General features: G+C 45.5%; 1 protein-coding gene across 3 annotated transcripts in view; it reads right to left on the reverse strand.

Annotated features, from left to right (window-relative positions):
* pum2 (pumilio RNA-binding family member 2) overlaps positions 1–17,775 on the reverse strand; it is a 59,819-nt gene that overhangs the window by 17,132 nt on the left and 24,912 nt on the right. For 2 of the 3 annotated variants that reach the window (XM_084314981.1, XM_084314980.1), the window contains exons 8-14: positions 15,116–15,209; positions 14,839–14,946; positions 13,907–14,049; positions 13,676–13,796; positions 11,089–11,229; positions 8,888–9,190; positions 8,535–8,759 (exon numbers count right to left, since the gene is read on the reverse strand). In XM_084314981.1, the coding sequence (XP_084171107.1) occupies positions 8,535–8,759; positions 8,888–9,190; positions 11,089–11,229; positions 13,676–13,796; positions 13,907–14,049; positions 14,839–14,946; positions 15,116–15,209 (1,135 nt within the window). The remainder of the gene's footprint in view (positions 1–8,534; positions 8,760–8,887; positions 9,191–11,088; positions 11,230–13,675; positions 13,797–13,906; positions 14,050–14,838; positions 14,947–15,115; positions 15,210–17,775) is intronic. The other variant, XM_084314982.1, reaches the window with a different exon arrangement.

The following is a 17,775-nucleotide window of genomic DNA, read 5'->3' on the forward strand; positions in this document are numbered from 1 at the left end:
GCATACAGGTACAGTAAGAAACGATAAACAAGCCATTTAGTTAGTAGACCACCAGCATCTACTGCAGCAGCCTCTCACTCAGCAAAATCATACAAGACTACAAACCACTATTTACCCAACTGATTCATCCAACCATTATTCCATCGATTAATCTGTGCATCTACACAATATATTGTTATATATTAAAAAAATAAGTATGTTTAATCTTTCCAATGAATGAACGCTAAATGCCTAGAGCATTTCTGAACAATGTTAGGGCTTCTGATCTTCACATACTTTAGCATTTCCGTCTATGACTAGATGCTTTGAAAAATCTTTCAAATCACAACGCAGCCATTTCACTAGTCTGTCAGATGGTCTCCCATGGCCCCAGATAGTAATAATATTCTCAAATAAAAAAGGCATGTAGGCCAAAACGGGATATTTTACAAACTTAATAATTAGGCAGGCAGCAGCTTGCTAGGGCACATAACTTCCCAACTTCCCATGTGTCAAGTCTAGTTACAATTTACTGACGTCGATAGCCAAGTTGTTGCAGTACACCAGCAGCGTAAATGTTTCATTGTGCATGAAAATGAACCATTTGTGGATTCCTTGATGCTGCTTAATTCACCATTAACACTTTGAGTGCCACGGGTCCGGTGCCCCGGAACCCCGTTGCGTGCCACCACCCACTTAATGACAGAGCTCTCATATTTGCGAACGCATAAACTATATCTTAAATTATGGCTATGTGTCTAATATGGCCGTCGCTTATCAATGACTTGTTTGCAGTCAACATTGTCGAAACAGATCTTTTTTTTAAATAATCGGTTCATTTCCGTTTTATACCATTTTGAAAAACGTTCGTTTTTTGAAAATTCCAGAAGAAAATAAAGATTGTGATAAACGCCCTTTACTGGAATACACAAAACACGTTTTTCAGCCTATTTATGAATAGTTTTCAAATAAACGCTAGATTATCGATAGTATATGTGTACTTATGCACGCTATAGAAGCGGGCTGAAAATCGATCTTATTTCCTGATCGCACACACACAGACACACACATGGCACACGCTGATATATAGGTGAAAATAGCTCAGATTATTCCAAGACTGGTAAAATAGATTCCTTACCTCAGATCAGATGTTCTCCAAAAAGATTATTCCAATTCCTGATCGCCATTCCAAATATCGATCGCGTTTATTGATCCAAGGCTGGGTACTGGAAACACACATTCTCCGCTGTTCTGGTGGGTGGCGATTACTTGGATCGTCTCCGGTTACTTGTCTGACAAGTAAAATGTGGAAGCAGGACTTTTGAGTTTCATTCAATCCAATGGGGTGCAGTACCATCCGGAGAGACGATAGGGGGCGGTATTTTCCCTGTTCGAGTTCAGACAGATCCCCACTGGTAACGTGAGGCTAGATTGATGAAAAATTAATGGAAATCGATTAAAAAACGAGATCTCTCGTCGCTGGCACTCATAGTGTTAACCATGTATTGGCTGAAAACAGTGCAACTAACGTTATTACGTGAACGTGGAAGTTGCTTGATTAATGTCATGCTGACCTCGCACCATTACGGTCTTTTGAAGGTCGTACCAGGCAGAGTTTTTTAGCTAGTGTGAAGTCAATTGATATACGAATCTTGGGATTGCATGGAATTCATTGACACACTAGCAGACCAGGAAATGCGCTAAATACCACTTGAAAATAGCGTAGTGAAAATAGTGTCTTGTTAGCGCTGAGCCACCCAGACCTCTCCCCACACTATGTTAGCGCCGAGCCACCCAGACCTCTCCACACTGTTAGCGCCAAGCCACCCAGACCTCTCTCCACACTGTTAGCACTGAGCCACCCAGACCTCTCCACACTGTTAGCGCTGAGCCACCCAGACCTCTCCACACTATGTTAGCGCTGAGCCACCCAGACATCTCCACACTATGTTAGCGCTGAGCCACCCAGTCTCTTCACACTATGTTAGCGCTGAGCCACCCAGACCTCTCTCCACACTATGTTAGCGCTGAGCCACCCAGTCTCTCCACACTATGTTAGCACTGAGCCACCCAGAGTCTCTCCACACTAGGGCTGCAACTAACAATTATTTTGGTAGTCGACTAATCTGTCGATTATTTTTTCAATTAGTCGACTAATCTAACGATTATTTCTGTCACACCCTCCATCTCTGCTTCCTGTGGGCGCGGCTCCTTTTCCGGGCTCTTAGCAGACTTCTTAGCTTAACATAACAGACCAACAGTAAGTTTGGGGGAACTAATGGGATAACTGGGGTTGCAACAAAAGTGCAACTAGGGCTAAAACACAATGAAATAAAATAATAAATAATATATCGTTCTTAGCAGACTTCTTAGCTTAACATCCCAGGGAACTAATGGGATAACTAGGGATGTTGTTTGCTCCTGGCAAGAGTCTCAAAGTTTGGGGTGATGGTAGACAAAGCAACTCTTGAGGTCATGCTCAATGTCCAATCTGTTCCTCTGCTTTGTCTTCAGCTGGACCAGAGCTGAGAAGCCACTTTCACAAAGATAGGCAGTGCAAAAAAAGAAAAAGTATATATAAAAAATAAAAAATAAATTATAAATACGACGCATCGACGCAAAAATTCGGCGTCAACGAGTTTTTATGATCAACGTCGCCGATTATGTCGACTCACGCCCAGGGCACACACAACGCGAATGAACACGGACGGGCGGCAGCCGCTTCACTTCCGCTCCCATGTTAACGGACACTACTGTGCACACTGGCCGCAAGCGGGAGCGCGCCTCGCGGGCGGCAAGCTATCTTTTCCGCTTTGGTTGGATTCGAGGCGGCGCGGGAGGCGTGCGCCACGCGACTGATAGAAAATTGTATTAACAGATTGCAGAATGGGTACAATACAGTACAGCTCTCTTTTTCTCCCTCTCTTTATTCTCCCTGCCTTTCTTTCTCTCTTTCTCTCTCTCCAGTCTCTTTCTCCCCCTCTTTCTTTCTCTCGTTTTCTCTCCATCTTTCAATAGATGTTGTTCAACCAGCTAATGTGTCTGTATCTTTCCCAATACAAATAAACCATATTACTATACTTAGTACCCCGCCCTGTCTGTGTCTGTTTGTTTGTCTATCTGTCTATATATCTGGTTGCCTGTCTGTCTGTCTGTTTGTTCAGCCAAACCATTGATAATGTAGTTTTATAGTGGCGTAGGAATCCGTCTGAAGAACTATACTATATTGCATAATAATAACGTTTTATTTACACGTTTTATTTGTTTCCTGATAGCTAATTATGGTAATTATTATTATTATTACTATCATGAAGCCAACTGGCCCTGCAAATGTCTTAACCCAACCCCCTCTAATGTACAGTAAATGACCAAGTATGGTTGTCAATATTCCAATGTACAGTTTTGCTTGTACAGTTGTGCAGTGTCGTCCCCCCCCACACCTACTACTACTAGAGAGAGCGAGAGAGAGGGAGAGAGAGCGAGAGAGAGAGGGGGGGGAAAGAGGGGGGGAGAGAAAGAGGGGGGGGAGAGATAGAGAGAGGGAGAGAGACAGAGCGAGAGAGAGCAAGAGAGAGGACGAGAGCTCGTGCTGCTGCTGGTGGTTCTATTGAGGGCTCCGCGCTGCAGTCTGTCGTCCGCGCGCTCTGTGTGTCTGGCCAGGCGCGCAATACCGCTAGGAATCCGCGCGTGAAATTCGTGCGTGTTGTATGTGCCCGGGCCGTAATGGTTGCAGCCCTACTCCACACTATGTTAGCACTGAGCCACTCAGCCTCTCCACACTATGTTAGCGCTGAGCCACCCAGTCTCTCCACACTATGTTAGCACTGAGCCACTCAGTCTCTCCACACTATGTTAGCACTGAGCCACCCAGACCTCTCCACACTATGTTAGCACTGAGCCACCCAGACCTCTCCACACTATGTTAGCACTGAGCAACCCAGTCTCTCCACACTATGTTAGCACTGAGCCACTCAGCCTCTCCACACTATGTTAGCGCTGAGCCACCCAGTCTCTCCACACTATGTTAGCACTGAGCCACCCAGTCTCTCCACACTATGTTAGCACTGAGCCGAGCCACCCAGAGTCTCCACACTATGTTAGCACTGAGCCACTCAGTCTCTCCACACTATGTTAGCACTGAGCCACTCAGCCTCTCCACACTATGTTAGCACTGAGCCACCCAGAGTCTCCACACTATGTTAGCACTGAGCCACTCAGTCTCTCCACACTATGTTAGCACTGAGCCACTCAGCCTCTCCACACTATGTTAGCACTGAGCCACCCAGTCTCTCCACACTATGTTAGCACTGAGCCACTCAGTCTCTCCACACTATGTTAGCGCTGAGCCACCCAGTCTCTCCACACTATGTTAGCACTGAGCCACTCAGCCTCTCCACACTATGTTAGCGCTGAGCCACCCAGACCTCTCCACACTATGTTAGCACTGAGCCACCCAGACCTCTCCACACTATGTTAGCACTGAGCCACCCAGACCTCTCCACACTATGTTAGCACTGAGCCACCCAGACCTCTCCACACTATGTTAGCACTGAGCCACCCAGTCTCTCCACACTATGTTAGCGCTGAGCCACTCTGACATCTCCACACAGGGGAGGAAACTAACTTTTTGGCTTACCAGCCAACTGGCGAGTATCTGATTTTTTTTACCAGCCAAACAGATTTTTTACCAGACAAAAAAAATCGCTAATTGTGATAATTACTTCTTTGTATGTCAAGCCGCGTCAATGTTGTGTATGCATCTGGGTAGGCACACTGTGCCTTTAAGACAGCACGGTGGTCTTACGACAGTGCTGTGAAGTACCGTCAAGTGTTGTGGTAACGTCAGTTGGGTTGGTGTGCTGTTGTGCACAGTGCACTGGTTGAGCTAGCCCCTTTCGTGACTGCGATGTGCAAGCCAGGGGCTTTTGAGCATGAAATAAAATGTCTAACCTTACGTCGTAGTCCGGTGCTTTTTTGGAAACATTATAGTCATAACAGATACACCTAGCTGGCTGCTTTGAGCACACAGGGCTAACGTTAGCTAGCAAGCAGCTATAGCTAAAACGCTAACTAGAAGCTAACCACTGTATACAGTTCCAGTAGACTAACATTACACCTCTGTGATTTAAATGTGTCCTTAGTAACTTATACTCGAGGGTTGTACTAGGGTTGGATGCAGTTCCCCGTTGGTCAGTCTGTCTGTTTTCCATCTTCTGCTGTGTTTAACGTTATCCGTTTGCGAGTGCTCCTGATGGCTAGCCTAGTACCGCGGGACTTTTATTATTATATGTCCGCGGGTTGGCCAGTACTGCGCAAACGTTTATTAAACATTATATGTCCGCGGGTGGTCTTGTGCAGTGCTCTCGTGGCACTGTCAACTAAAGCGAACACTCAGAAGACGCACACCGTTTGCCAGTGCAGTGATTGCAGAATGTTTTATTTTTTTGTATACTCGCCAGCAGGGGAGGAAACTAACTTTTTGGCTTACCAGCCAACTGGCGAGTATCTGATTTTTTTTACCAGCCAAACGTAAAAAATACCCGAATTTGGCGGGTAAAGTGGCCTAATTTCCTCCCCTGTCTCCACACTATGTTAGCACTGAGCCACCCAGTCTCTCCACACTATGTTAGCACTGAGCCACCCAGTCTCTCCACACTATGTTAGCACTGAGCCACCCAGTCTCTCCACACTGTTAGCACTGAGCCACCCAGTCTCTCCACACTATGTTAGCACTGAGCCACCCAGACCTCTCCACACTATGTTAGCACTGAGACACCCAGAGTCTCTCCACACTATGTTAGCACTGAGACACCCAGAGTCTCTCCACACTATGTTAGCACTGAGCCACCCAGACCTCTCCACACTATGTTAGCACTGAGACACCCAGAGTCTCTCCACACTATGTTAGCACTGAGACACCCAGAGTCTCTCCACACTATGTTAGCACTGAGACACCCAGAGTCTCTCCACACTATGTTAGCACTGAGCCACCCAGACCTCTCTACACTGTTAGCACTGAGTAGGGGTGGACGGTATAAATGGTATACGGTATAAGCGGTATGAATTTGCACTACGGTATGGATTTTGACTATACCTTCATACCTTGTGACTGGTAGACTAGAGCAGCTCTAAAGTAGCAATGATGTTAACGTTACTTGACGATTCACTCGACGTTTGCAGTGGTCGTTGAATAGTGTTTAATTGTACAGACACTTGCTCACGGAACTTGCCATATAGTTTTGGCATTTCAATTTGGCTAAGGAGGATGAGAGGAGACTTGCTTTAGCGCAGCAACGGGCTAATGTTAGCCACTAAGCTAACTCACGTTAGCCGATAACTAACGTTCAAACGTGACTCAGCGGCACCAGTTCCATTAGTGAGGAAAGGGGGGGGGGGGGGTTATATTGACGAGGCTTGACAACAGAGGTTCAAAGATAAATTCACATTTATTGGCTATTCGTTTCTTTATATCGCTTTATCCATCAGGCCGCTCCCGTTTCCAACTCTGTTGACAATGACGTCCTGGTGTGACATCAACTACGGCAACTTAGGAAGCTCAAACTCAAACCTATTACATCACGCTATATCGCTCTCTCTCTCACTCTACATTGTCAAACATGTACACTAAAGTTGAGTTATGTTAGAGTTTTATTGTATGAGTTGTTTGAGGGAAAGAAACCTCCTGTAGTTTTTATTTTCACTTTGTGCCGCATGATTTTATTGTATTTCATGAAAAAAGTGTTTTTCATAGATGGAAGTAACTTGAGAAAAGGTTTAGCATTTTTCTATTGCAGTTTTGCACAATAAATTCTCTTAAAATACCTCTGTACTATGTGAAATATGTCCTAGTAATACAAGAGTACAGTAATAGCTGCCATACCAGTGTTTTACCCCTTCAGAAGCATTTATATAGACATTTTAAGATAAATACCGTGATATATACAGTTACCGTCTATGCTTCAAATTATACCGTGATATACATTTTAGACCATACCGTCCAGCCCTAGCACTAAGCCACCCAGACCTCTCCACACTGTTAGCGCCGAGCCACCCAGACCTCTCTCCACACTATGTTAGCACTGAGCCACCCAGACCTCCCTCCACACTGTTGGCGCTGAGCCACCCAGACCTCCCTCCACACTGTTAGCGCTGAGCCACCCAGACCTCCCTCCACACTGTTAGCACTGAGCCATCCAGAACTCCCTCCTCACTATGTTAGCGCTGAGCCACCCAGACCTCCCTCCACACAGTTAGCACTGAGCCACCCAGACCTCTCTCCACACTGTTAGCGCTGAGCCACCCAGACCTCCCTCCACACTGTTAGCGCTGAGCCACCCAGACCTCCCTCCACACTGTTAGCACTGAGCCACCCAGACCTCCCTCCTCACTATGTTAGCGCTGAGCCACCCAGACCTCTCCACACTGTTAGCACTGAGCCACCCAGACCTCTCTCCACACTGTTAGCACTGAGCCACCCAGACCTCTCTCCACACTGTTAGCACTGAGCCACCCAGTCTCTTCAAACTATGTTAGCACTGAGCCACCCAGACCCCTCTCCACACCGTTAACGCTGAGCCACCCAGACCCCTCTCCACACCGTTAGCACTGAGCCACCCAGACCTCTCTCCACACTGTTAGCGCTGAGCCACCCAGTCTCTTCAAACTATGTTAGCACTGAGCCACCCAGACCTCTCTCCACACCGTTAACGCTGAGCCACCCAGACCCCTCTCCACACCGTTAACGCTGAGCCACCCAGACCTCTCCACACTGTTAGCACTGAGCCATCCAGACCTCCCTCCTCACTATGTTAGCGCTGAGCCACCCAGTCTCTCCTCACTATGTTAGCGCTGAGCCACCCAGACCTCTCCACACTGTTAGCACTGAGCCACCCAGACCTCTCCACACTGTTAGCACTGAGCCATCCAGACCTCCCTCCTCACTATGTTAGCGCTGAGCCACCCAGTCTCTCCACACTGTTAGCACTGAGCCATCCAGACCTCCCTCCTCACTATGTTAGCGCTGAGCCACCCAGTCTCTCCACACTATGTTAGCGCTGAGCCACCCAGAGTCTCTCCACACTATGTTAGCGCTGAGCCACCCAGACCTCTCTCCACACTGTTAGCGCTGAGCCACCCAGTCTCTCCACACTATGTTAGCGCTGAGCCACCCAGTCTCTCCACACTATGTTAGCGCTGAGCCACACAGAGTCTCTCCACACTGTTAGCGCTGAGCCACCCAGACCTCTCTCCACACTGTTAGCACTGAGCCACCCAGAGTCTCTCCACACTATGTTAGCACTGAGACACCCAGAGTCTCTTCACACTATGTTAGCGCTGAGCGATCGCGTGAGACCCTCGCTAAGAGTTTACATGGTCTGTGTTCCGACTAATTGTCCCCCACTTAACTACCATGAGTTCACGCATAGCCCATGGCGGCAGTCCTGCGTTACCTTTGTGGGCTCACATGATTCATTACAGGAAATAAAGCAAGTTGAATTGTCTTGTTTTTAGGTCTCAACATCATTCTAATGAATAGTAACTTGAGGTAGTCTTACCGAGGTGAAGGCTGGAAGAGGATCCATGAGAGGAGGGCAGAGAAGGTGGGGGTGTGAGTGGAGAGTGGCCCGGCGTGAGACCAATAGGACTGGGTGAGGAGTAGCCCAGGCTGTTGTAGAAGGGCTGGCCGATGGGGGTTAAACTGCTGCCACCACGTTTGTACAAGTCAGAACTGGCCAACAGGGAGTCCCTGCGAGATACACTGCTACTGGTGGAACCAGACACTGCAAGGAAGAAGAAAAGGATGTTAAACAGGGGATAGGGAGAACATTTCATGTTGCAAGCATCCAAAAACAAATTACTCAAGAATTCTGCCTCTCATTCGCACATAGTCCGGAGTCTTTCCACTAACCAGAAGAGCCGAAGCCTCCGAGAGCAGAGCCAAGGCCCACGCCAAGGGAGCCTCCGGTGTTGCTGAAGCCCAGGGAGGAGGTGGGGGGTGGCTGGGCAGCAGAGGTGTGGGAGAACAGGGAGCTGCTCTGGGAGCTGGCAGGGACAGAGCCAGAGCCATAGAAAGAACTGGAGGGCAGGCCGCTGCTGGGCGGGGGCTGCTGCTGTTGCTGCTGCTGTTGCTGCTGGGGCATGGAGCGGTACAGCCCGTTGGCCGGAGGACCGGACATGTTGTTCCCAGAGCCGGACGCTGATGCCGCAGCGGCTAATGGAGGGAGAGGAGGAGACGGCAGAGGTGAGGGAATCCCATGGTGAACATGGCCCAGAGCAGTACAGATGACGTGAAAATAGGGACGAACGCTAAGCTGCAATGGCTACAAAGTGATAACCATTGTGAAAATGGCCTTTTCTTGCATCGTTTACGGAATGAGGGGTCGTCCCAACACTGAGAAAATGGTAAATGTGCATTGTGCCTTTTCTGCAATTCAGCAGAGGCAAGAACCCTCCCTCTTGAAACGAGCCATTCAGAATTGCAGCCACAATCGCTGTAGTGAGTAAAACCTTATATGCACGTGTGAAGATATCTTGATGAAATGTGCACGTACAAGATGGCGGCTTGCTTGTAAATCTTTCCTTTTCTACGTTTAAGCTAAAATATGATTCCATTCCAACAACATTTAGAATGGTAAGATTGCCATGCTGTTGCTGGATCTCGAGTCACATTGGATCTCGAAACAGACCCACAGTGCAACCATTAGAGGAAGCCCTGTCCGCTTAGTACAGGTGGTATTCAGAGAACAGAGGTTGTTAATGTAAATGAGCATTGACGTGCAATGCAAACTAGCCCACCTCGGCTCATCACTTCATTTATAAACACAGACTGGGAAACAAAGGTAACAGGAAATAAACCTGCTCTACAGTTGAAGAAACACAAGTAGATTCTCACCTTAATCACAGACGCACAGAAACAACAAAAGGAAAAGTTGAAGAGCGAAGCTGTATCTGGCAACGCATGGATCCATGCAGTATCCTGACGTACTGCACCAGAGTGCCGTTTAGCAGCTGGGGGGGGCAGCTTTTGTGTTATATACCGGTATATATATATATATCTTGCAATTTCATTCGAGGATGATTTAGGCTCAAGGCATTGCTTAGTCTGATCGCTCTCCACGCCACGGCGCTGTGCCAGAGCGGGAGAAAGCCGCTACTGCGCATGTGTCCCACAGAACGTCCTTGCCAGATCATCCGTGAGCGAGTGTGATGACCCCTGTGGTCCGTCAGTGGGCCTATGACTCACCCGTCTGTTTTTTTGTGGGTCATCAGCACAGCTGGAAACACCTGGGCCTGGTGTTCTCCCCATTAGTCATGGCCTAAGAGCCAGGATGTGACAAATTGGGGGCTCGTCCAAGAATTGAACCCAGGACCTCTGAATCATACCCCTAGACGCAAGCCGTCACAAGCTGGCTCTTAAGGCCATGACGAATAGGGAGAGACACCATTGTAAATGTTTTTTTTATTAAGTAATTTAAACCAAAAATAGATGGCTCAAAAATGTAACTCTGGATTTGACAACGTGTGGGGTGTGAATGTCGGTATAATCAGTGGTGGAAGGTGTACATGAGTGACAGGAGGGTGTGTGCGTGTTGCAAAGTGCATAACAAAGTGTAAAGAAAACTAAAGCGGCAGCATAATCAGAAGTGTTCTTGTAGGGAGAAGCAGAGAGAGTTAACTGCAGCCTGAAGCGGCCCCAGGTGTTCCCAGTTGCACGGATGACCCACAAGAAATCTGACCGGTGAGTCATAGGCCAACTAGCACCCAGCAGACAGTAGGGGTCACAGTGAGTGAGTGATCCCAATTTCCCAGAATCCCAGGTAAAAAGAAGGGGGGGGGGGGGGGGGGGGGGGAAATCGAGCTAGTGTTCGATATACAGGCTAATTTGACACTTCATACTGGTCTTACATTTCAATATACATTAAATAATCCACTGCTGTTGTAAATGCAAGATTCAATGGTTTTATAATAGTTTCAATTAAGCAACATGGCTTAAGCAACTACAATTTGTGGCTTTAAACATTGTTGACAGTATGGTTATGCATTAGACAGTGTAAATAAACACTCAGCCTCCCATGCATCCAGTATACTGAACGTGGGCTAAACACTCACCAGCTTGTGCAGCAGCAGGGTTAATGAGGAGCGGGGTCTGGACCAAGCGGACCGGCCCACCCAGGCCTGTGCGGGCACCGGGGCCCATCACCAGGGCTCCGTTCTGGTCATAGTACGCTGCAGGGGTCAGCACCTGGTAACCTGAGGAGATATGGAAGAAGGGCAGATTAGATAAATTATAGGAAATAGCAGTCTGGTGGGCGGCTGAGTGGCGCAGTGGGCAAGGCACTCGCCACTAACGCAGGATACGCTGGGTTCGAGCCTAGCTCTCGGCGTTGCTACCGGCCGGTGGTTCATACTAACACAATTGGCAGTGTTAGGGGTGGGAAAGCCAGTGGGTGGGGATTGGAAGTTGTGGACAGCAACTCCTACAGCAGGGTATCTGCAGGTTTAGCCCAGTCAGATTTAAGGCTTTTTAAGACTTTTTAATGCCACTCAGAATAAAATTTAATGCCAATTTCACAATAACAAAATGGCAAAAATCATGGGTACTCTCAGTACACTCATTCAAGGGTACTACGACTATGCTTGGACCTCATGGTACCAAAGCACCTCAAAGGCACTAAAAACAAGATTACAAACATCACAAAACAAACTGGTCAGACTACTGCTTAACCTCACTCCTAAAACCCACTTTACCCCTGCCCACATTCAAAACCGCTCTTATTAAAGAGCACCTACGGGAGGCTGCAATTATAAACTGGCCACCGTAAATGTCCAACCCCCCCCCCCCCTCCTCCTAATGTACAGTATCATCCCCATCATATGTATATAATATTTTCTGTTAGGATCTCTGGGTAACAGTACTGTATATTATTTGCATATCGTATACAGTATGTCACGAATGTAACAGTACTATATACCTGTATGTCATGTATGTCCCTATGCCATAAATGTCATGATGTCATGTATGTTGTGTATGTCATAAATGTCACTATGAATTGAAAATGGGGGACCCTGATGTAAACAATACAAACATCTTTCTCTGGTCTGCATCCCCTTAACAATTGTGTGTATTGAGCCGTACTGTATTGTACCCATTCTGCAATCTGTTAAATAAAGTTCTCATTCATTCATTCAGTTGTTTTGTTTTTGTGGTTTGGTTGAATGAATGAATACTTTATTTAACAGATTGCAGAATGGGTTCAATACAGTACAGCTCAATATACACAATTGTTAAGGGGATGCAGACCAGAGAAAGAAGTTTGTCTTGTTTACATCAGGGTCCCCCATTTTCAATTCATAGACATTTATGACATGTCAGGGAACATCGCATGGAATACCTCTCCTAGTCCCTCATTTCCATTGTAGGACTGATGCTTTGCGACCGTATTTAGAACCCACAGTACCTCAGCTTCAAACGTTGGCGTGGAGCCGAACGTTACCCGGACAGGTGCAGATGTAATTGGTGGTAGACGGTCGACCTACCTGTCCCTGAGCAGTTGATGTGGACGGCGTCGAAAATAAATTTGATATTGAAGTTGTCTGCAGGCGGGTTTTTGCAGAGGTAACATATGCTTAGCGATGTGCATGTGTGACTCGACTGCTTTTATTCCCATCGTTCCCAGTTTAAAATCCTTTTTGCAGAGTTTGCAGCGGACCAACCACGGTGCAAACAGAGGGTTTTCGAGCAGGTTCTCATTAAATTTGCACTTTCCCATGTTAAATTAACGAGTGCAAATAAATACAAATCAATTAAACTAAACTAAACGTCAGCGTTATCGCTACGGCTTGAATAACGTGTTACCTATGCTCCGGTGTTCTGAAATAGCTCCCGACGGCGACACACATTAAGGACCATGTTATTGGTTCTGCCCCACTGCGTACCGTTTGCGTGAAAGAAAAAAAAAAGCCTGATTTATCTCCCGTTAATAATAATAGTTTCCCCCCAGATTTCACAATGAAACATTAGATGACATGGCATGTTTTTAAGACCTCCGAAAGTCGGATTTAAGACATTTTAAGACAAATTAAGGCCTTAATAGTTGATAGTTGAATTTAAGACTTTTTAAGACTTTTTAAGGTCCCGCGGACACCCTGTACAGGTCGGTTGGGTGACGCCGGTGTGGCGGAAACAGGAAGTATCGGGGGCAGCGTGAGCCTCCCACGCGTTACTCCTCGCCACTGAGAGTTCGAGCTGCTGCAGTGAAAAGATGCGACAGGCTGCCTCCTCGTGTACCGGAGGGGACACATGATGCAAGGCTTCTATCCTCACTACAGCCGACCAGTGGGAGGCATAGTCTAGCAACGTTCAAGACAGGGGAGGGAAGAATTGGATAATACGAAATTGGGATGGGAGAAAATTTTAAAATTAGGAGAAAGTGGATACAAAAAAAAAGGAAATAGCAGTCTGGCTAATGTGGGAACTACTAACTAGAAAAGGAGAGCGTGGTGTTTTTGTATCATGAGTGCTTTGAGTATCATAAGAAGTGACATAATTTCATAAATGGGAAAAAGTTTATGTGCATGTCAAGAGTTGTAGCGCCGCTTTAAACCTGGTTTGGCTACAACGCAAACAAAACATAGCATTTTTGGAATAACCACGTGTGTCTCATCAATATTCTGCTGTGAGCAGTAATGGACTGACCTTGCATGCCAGTGTAGGCCAGGGCTGGGTTAGCAGCAGCTGCAGCCGCCAGGGACTCCTGCTGACTCTGCTGGCCCTGCCCAGGGGTGAGGGGGCGCTGGTTGTTTCCTGTACGCATCACCTGGAGGCAAACGCACCATCATGGACTGACAAGAACAATCTTGAGGACTAAGACCAGGTTGAATGAATAAACTGACCCAAGAAGCAGCAGTACAGTACTAGCACGCTTACCTGTTGCTGGCCCGGCCCTTGTCCCTGATTGGATGCCTGTTGGTTAGCTGAGTGATTGGCATTAGCTGCAGCCTGTTGTTGGAAGAGGTTGGCCGGATACACACCCCAGGGAACACCATAGTACTGAGGTACAACTGTAGGCCCTTAGGGAAGAGGGTCATATACTCAATACCTTTGATGTCTCACTTAAACTGAAAACGCTTGCATCGTGCATCAAAAGCAATACCACCAGATCTTATTCGATACCACGGCAAAAACCTAAAATATCAGGAAAAGTAATGGAACATATTAGATGACAGAACATTTATCAAATTATTTTATTAATTATTATATTATTTATATTATTATTATTTAATTAATATTTTTATGCTGTTGAAACTTAAATAATCAAATACAATTATTCTGTTACAGCTGCGGAGCTATATGCTATAGCTAATGTCCATTTGTTATGTGTAATCTCTCCACACAGGAGATAACACACACACACACACACATCTTCCTCTTGAATGAAATAGGTTCAGGTTGGCAGAGAGAAAGAGATTTTTGATATTCTTTATGAAAACTTAAACTAAAAATAAAATACCCAGTTAAGACAAAAGTCCTCATGGCATCTTCATAAAACCAACCTACACACACGCTCACCTGCACACACAACCCATCCGAAAAATGTTCTTCAGTGTACATACAATTTTAAGAGAGAGTTGATACTGTTCACACGCCCACTACACAAAGCGTGCTCTCTCTCACACACACAGCTCCGGTCACGCATCCACTCAACTCAGAAAATAAGCATCAGGCTATTATTCTAAAAGCATCAATACTAATAAAATAGTGTTGAACCGTTTTTAACAGCTGGGTATTGCGATACTTTTCTAGTATCGGTGTATCGTGCAACACTATCACTAGTCGTGGATGTGGACTGGAGTGCTAACCTGCAAGTGAGGCTGCTGCCGCCAGCCCAGCGGCTGTGTAGGGATCAGATCCAGGGGGGCCAGCGTTGATGATGTAAGGGTTTGGCACAAAGGCAGGTGCAAGGCCAGCTGAGTAAAAACATCAACAAACCATGTTACCAACATATCCATTATGATATTTCCAATAAGAGTCGACACATCTGCTGCCTGTTGTCCAGCCAGAGACCTATGATGCAATGATAATCCGATTACATTACAAGACATTTACACACTGGACAAACGCAGACCAGCAATTTACCAAGATGTTGCTGTTGGGCAGCAGCCAGGGCATATTGTTGCTGCTGAGCTGCAGTGAGCTGTTGGACAGTCAAGTGGTTGGATCTCTGGAACAACTGGAGTGAAAAAACAGCCAAAGTTAAACTTAAGTTTAAAAGTCCAACTGAAATAAAAGCTGGACAATTACATTAAAAACGAATGTTCACAGAATTCCAAGCTACATTCAATCATGTACATGAGTGGGTGCATTCTGATATGCAATCTGAGGCTCTGTTCAAAATAAAGAGCATTACGATACCATTGGAACAGAGTGCAAAATAGCAGAGGGATTTACAATTCAGATAGCAGGCGTGACGTGGCTTGATTAACTACCGTTGTAAACATTGTTTAATCAGAGGATGATGCTCTGAATAAACAAACCCGAATTCTGATAGCACTCTGAATTTACAAATGGTCCAGAGTGCATGTTGGCGCTTGCAGTGGCAATAAATGAACATGGAACATAACGCAGCATCATTTAAATTCAGCAGTGAACCGTCAACTGCAAAAGTTGATCAAATCACTATAGCGTGTAGGTAGGCCTGTCACGATAACACATTTTGCTGGGCGATTAATTGTCCCATAAAATTATTGTGTTAAGCGATATTATTGTGGTTTTGAGAGAATTCTTTTTTTGAGAAATGTATTTCCCAAAAGTTTTCAATTAACCTTTTTTTTTTACTAATATAATAATAGCATAATAATGCAAGGAAACCGTTTCAAAGTGCAATAAACCTTTATTTAACATTGGAAGACATTTTGAATATCCTAAATAAAAAAATGCTCAGTTTGATTGTTTATTATAAAACAAACTGAAACTGGAAACAAGCCCTCTGTCTGGCTTTTTGTGTCATCCTTTTAACATGTACCGTACTTTTCGCACTATAAGCCGCACCTGACTATAAGCCGCAGCAGCTAAATTGAATGATGTGTACATATATAAGCCGCACTGGACTATAAGCCGCAGGTGTTTTAATGTTTAATTACCATATGTAATTAGCATTGGGACACAATACTGTCGGACAAATAACAAGAATTAACTCATTTACAAGTTGTATTAAGTTTAGCAAATAAGGGAACATATAAATAACATTTCAATGCAGTCAAAAAAGCAATATTTAGATTTTAACATTTTCAGGTTTGGTCACGTCGAGTCACATATAAGCCGCACCGTTATATAAGCCGCAGGGTCAAAAAATGGAGGGAAAAGCCGCGGCTTATAGTCCGAAAAGTACGGTACATGTATTATTAATGTACCTTGCGGTACCATGTACAAAATGTTAATAAAGTATGAGGAAAAAACTGTGGAAACGTAATAAATAAAAAGGCAGTGAAACAATAATCAAATAAAGACCAAAATATATACTATCTCTATTGGAATGGAGACTTCAGCACAGGATAAACTAGGGATGGGCAAAAATAATCCAGATCGATTGATCACATGATGTACTCGAGTACTCGTGGAGGAAAACGCTGTACAAAATAAACATCTTTTCCGGTGTTTTAGACTTTTATTTTGAAACCCACCGACCGGTCCGGAGCGGAAGTAGTGTTGTTATTATCCTAGCAGAACGTATTGAGCGGACAACTTGTCTCGTCCGGTTCTGTGTTTTTGAGCTAATGATAAAACAAATGTTGAGATTGTTGGTGAACAACTAACTTTAGGTTAGTTTTAACATTAGCTACTAACGTTAGATGCAGCTACTACAGGCAATCAATGATGAGGAGGAAGCGTCAAAGCCGTATAGAATAGCCCTGTGGTGCGTAGGGCAGGCACGACTCGAAACTACCTGTTATAATAAATTAATTCATGTTTAATTTGTCCCCGTGTCCAGTCCTTTGACTAGCCCCACCCGTTCATTGTAAACAATGATGCATGTAATTGTATTAACGTTATTGTGTGTTGTAGCTATGCTATACGTTGTATTTCGTTTGTTAGCTATTTAGCTAATGTTGATAGCATTGGATAGCGTCAACGCTAGATCTTTAATCTTTATTTAGCAGTCCAGTTTCTCCGGGCAGTAGCGAGTAACTACTTGGGTCTAAAAATAGCTACACTACAAAGAACGCTACTTGGTTAAAAGGAGCAACGCTATTGAGAAATGTAGTTAAGCTATGTGGCATTGCCCTACGGAGCTCCCGTGTTGTGCTCTAGTAACGCCAGTGGCCGGCCTCCCCACACGGAGTGACTGACAAGAGGTACTGGTTCCGCCTCATTAAAACAAACGCGCAAATAGCAATTAATCGCGCCCGTCAAAATCATTGCATTCATTTTAATTATCGCGCAGATTAATCGATTTATTGCTTATCGCGGCAGGCCTACGTGCAGGAAAGGGTAACACACTTGATAATTTTTTTTGAAATGTAAGTCTTTGTAACTATTTATACATGGTCAAAACAAGAATATTTTTTGTATCCACTTTTTCTCCTCCTGTTCTGCGTTTTTCTCCCATCCCAATTTATTCGTCATGCCAATTCCCCCCTCCCCTTCCTGGTCATTGCTCGCATGTTCCCCCCACTGGTCGGTCTAGGGAGGGTTGATAGTAGCCCCTTTCGTGACTGCGATGCAAGCCTTGCTTGAATACGCAGTCACTGATTCCCACGTTACTAGCCATGTTAATGTGCACATCAAGCACTGGTTAA

Source organism: Notolepis coatsorum (genome assembly GCF_963971535.1).
Source record: "Notolepis coatsorum genome assembly, chromosome: 5".
Lineage (NCBI taxonomy): Eukaryota > Metazoa > Chordata > Actinopteri > Aulopiformes > Paralepididae > Notolepis > Notolepis coatsorum.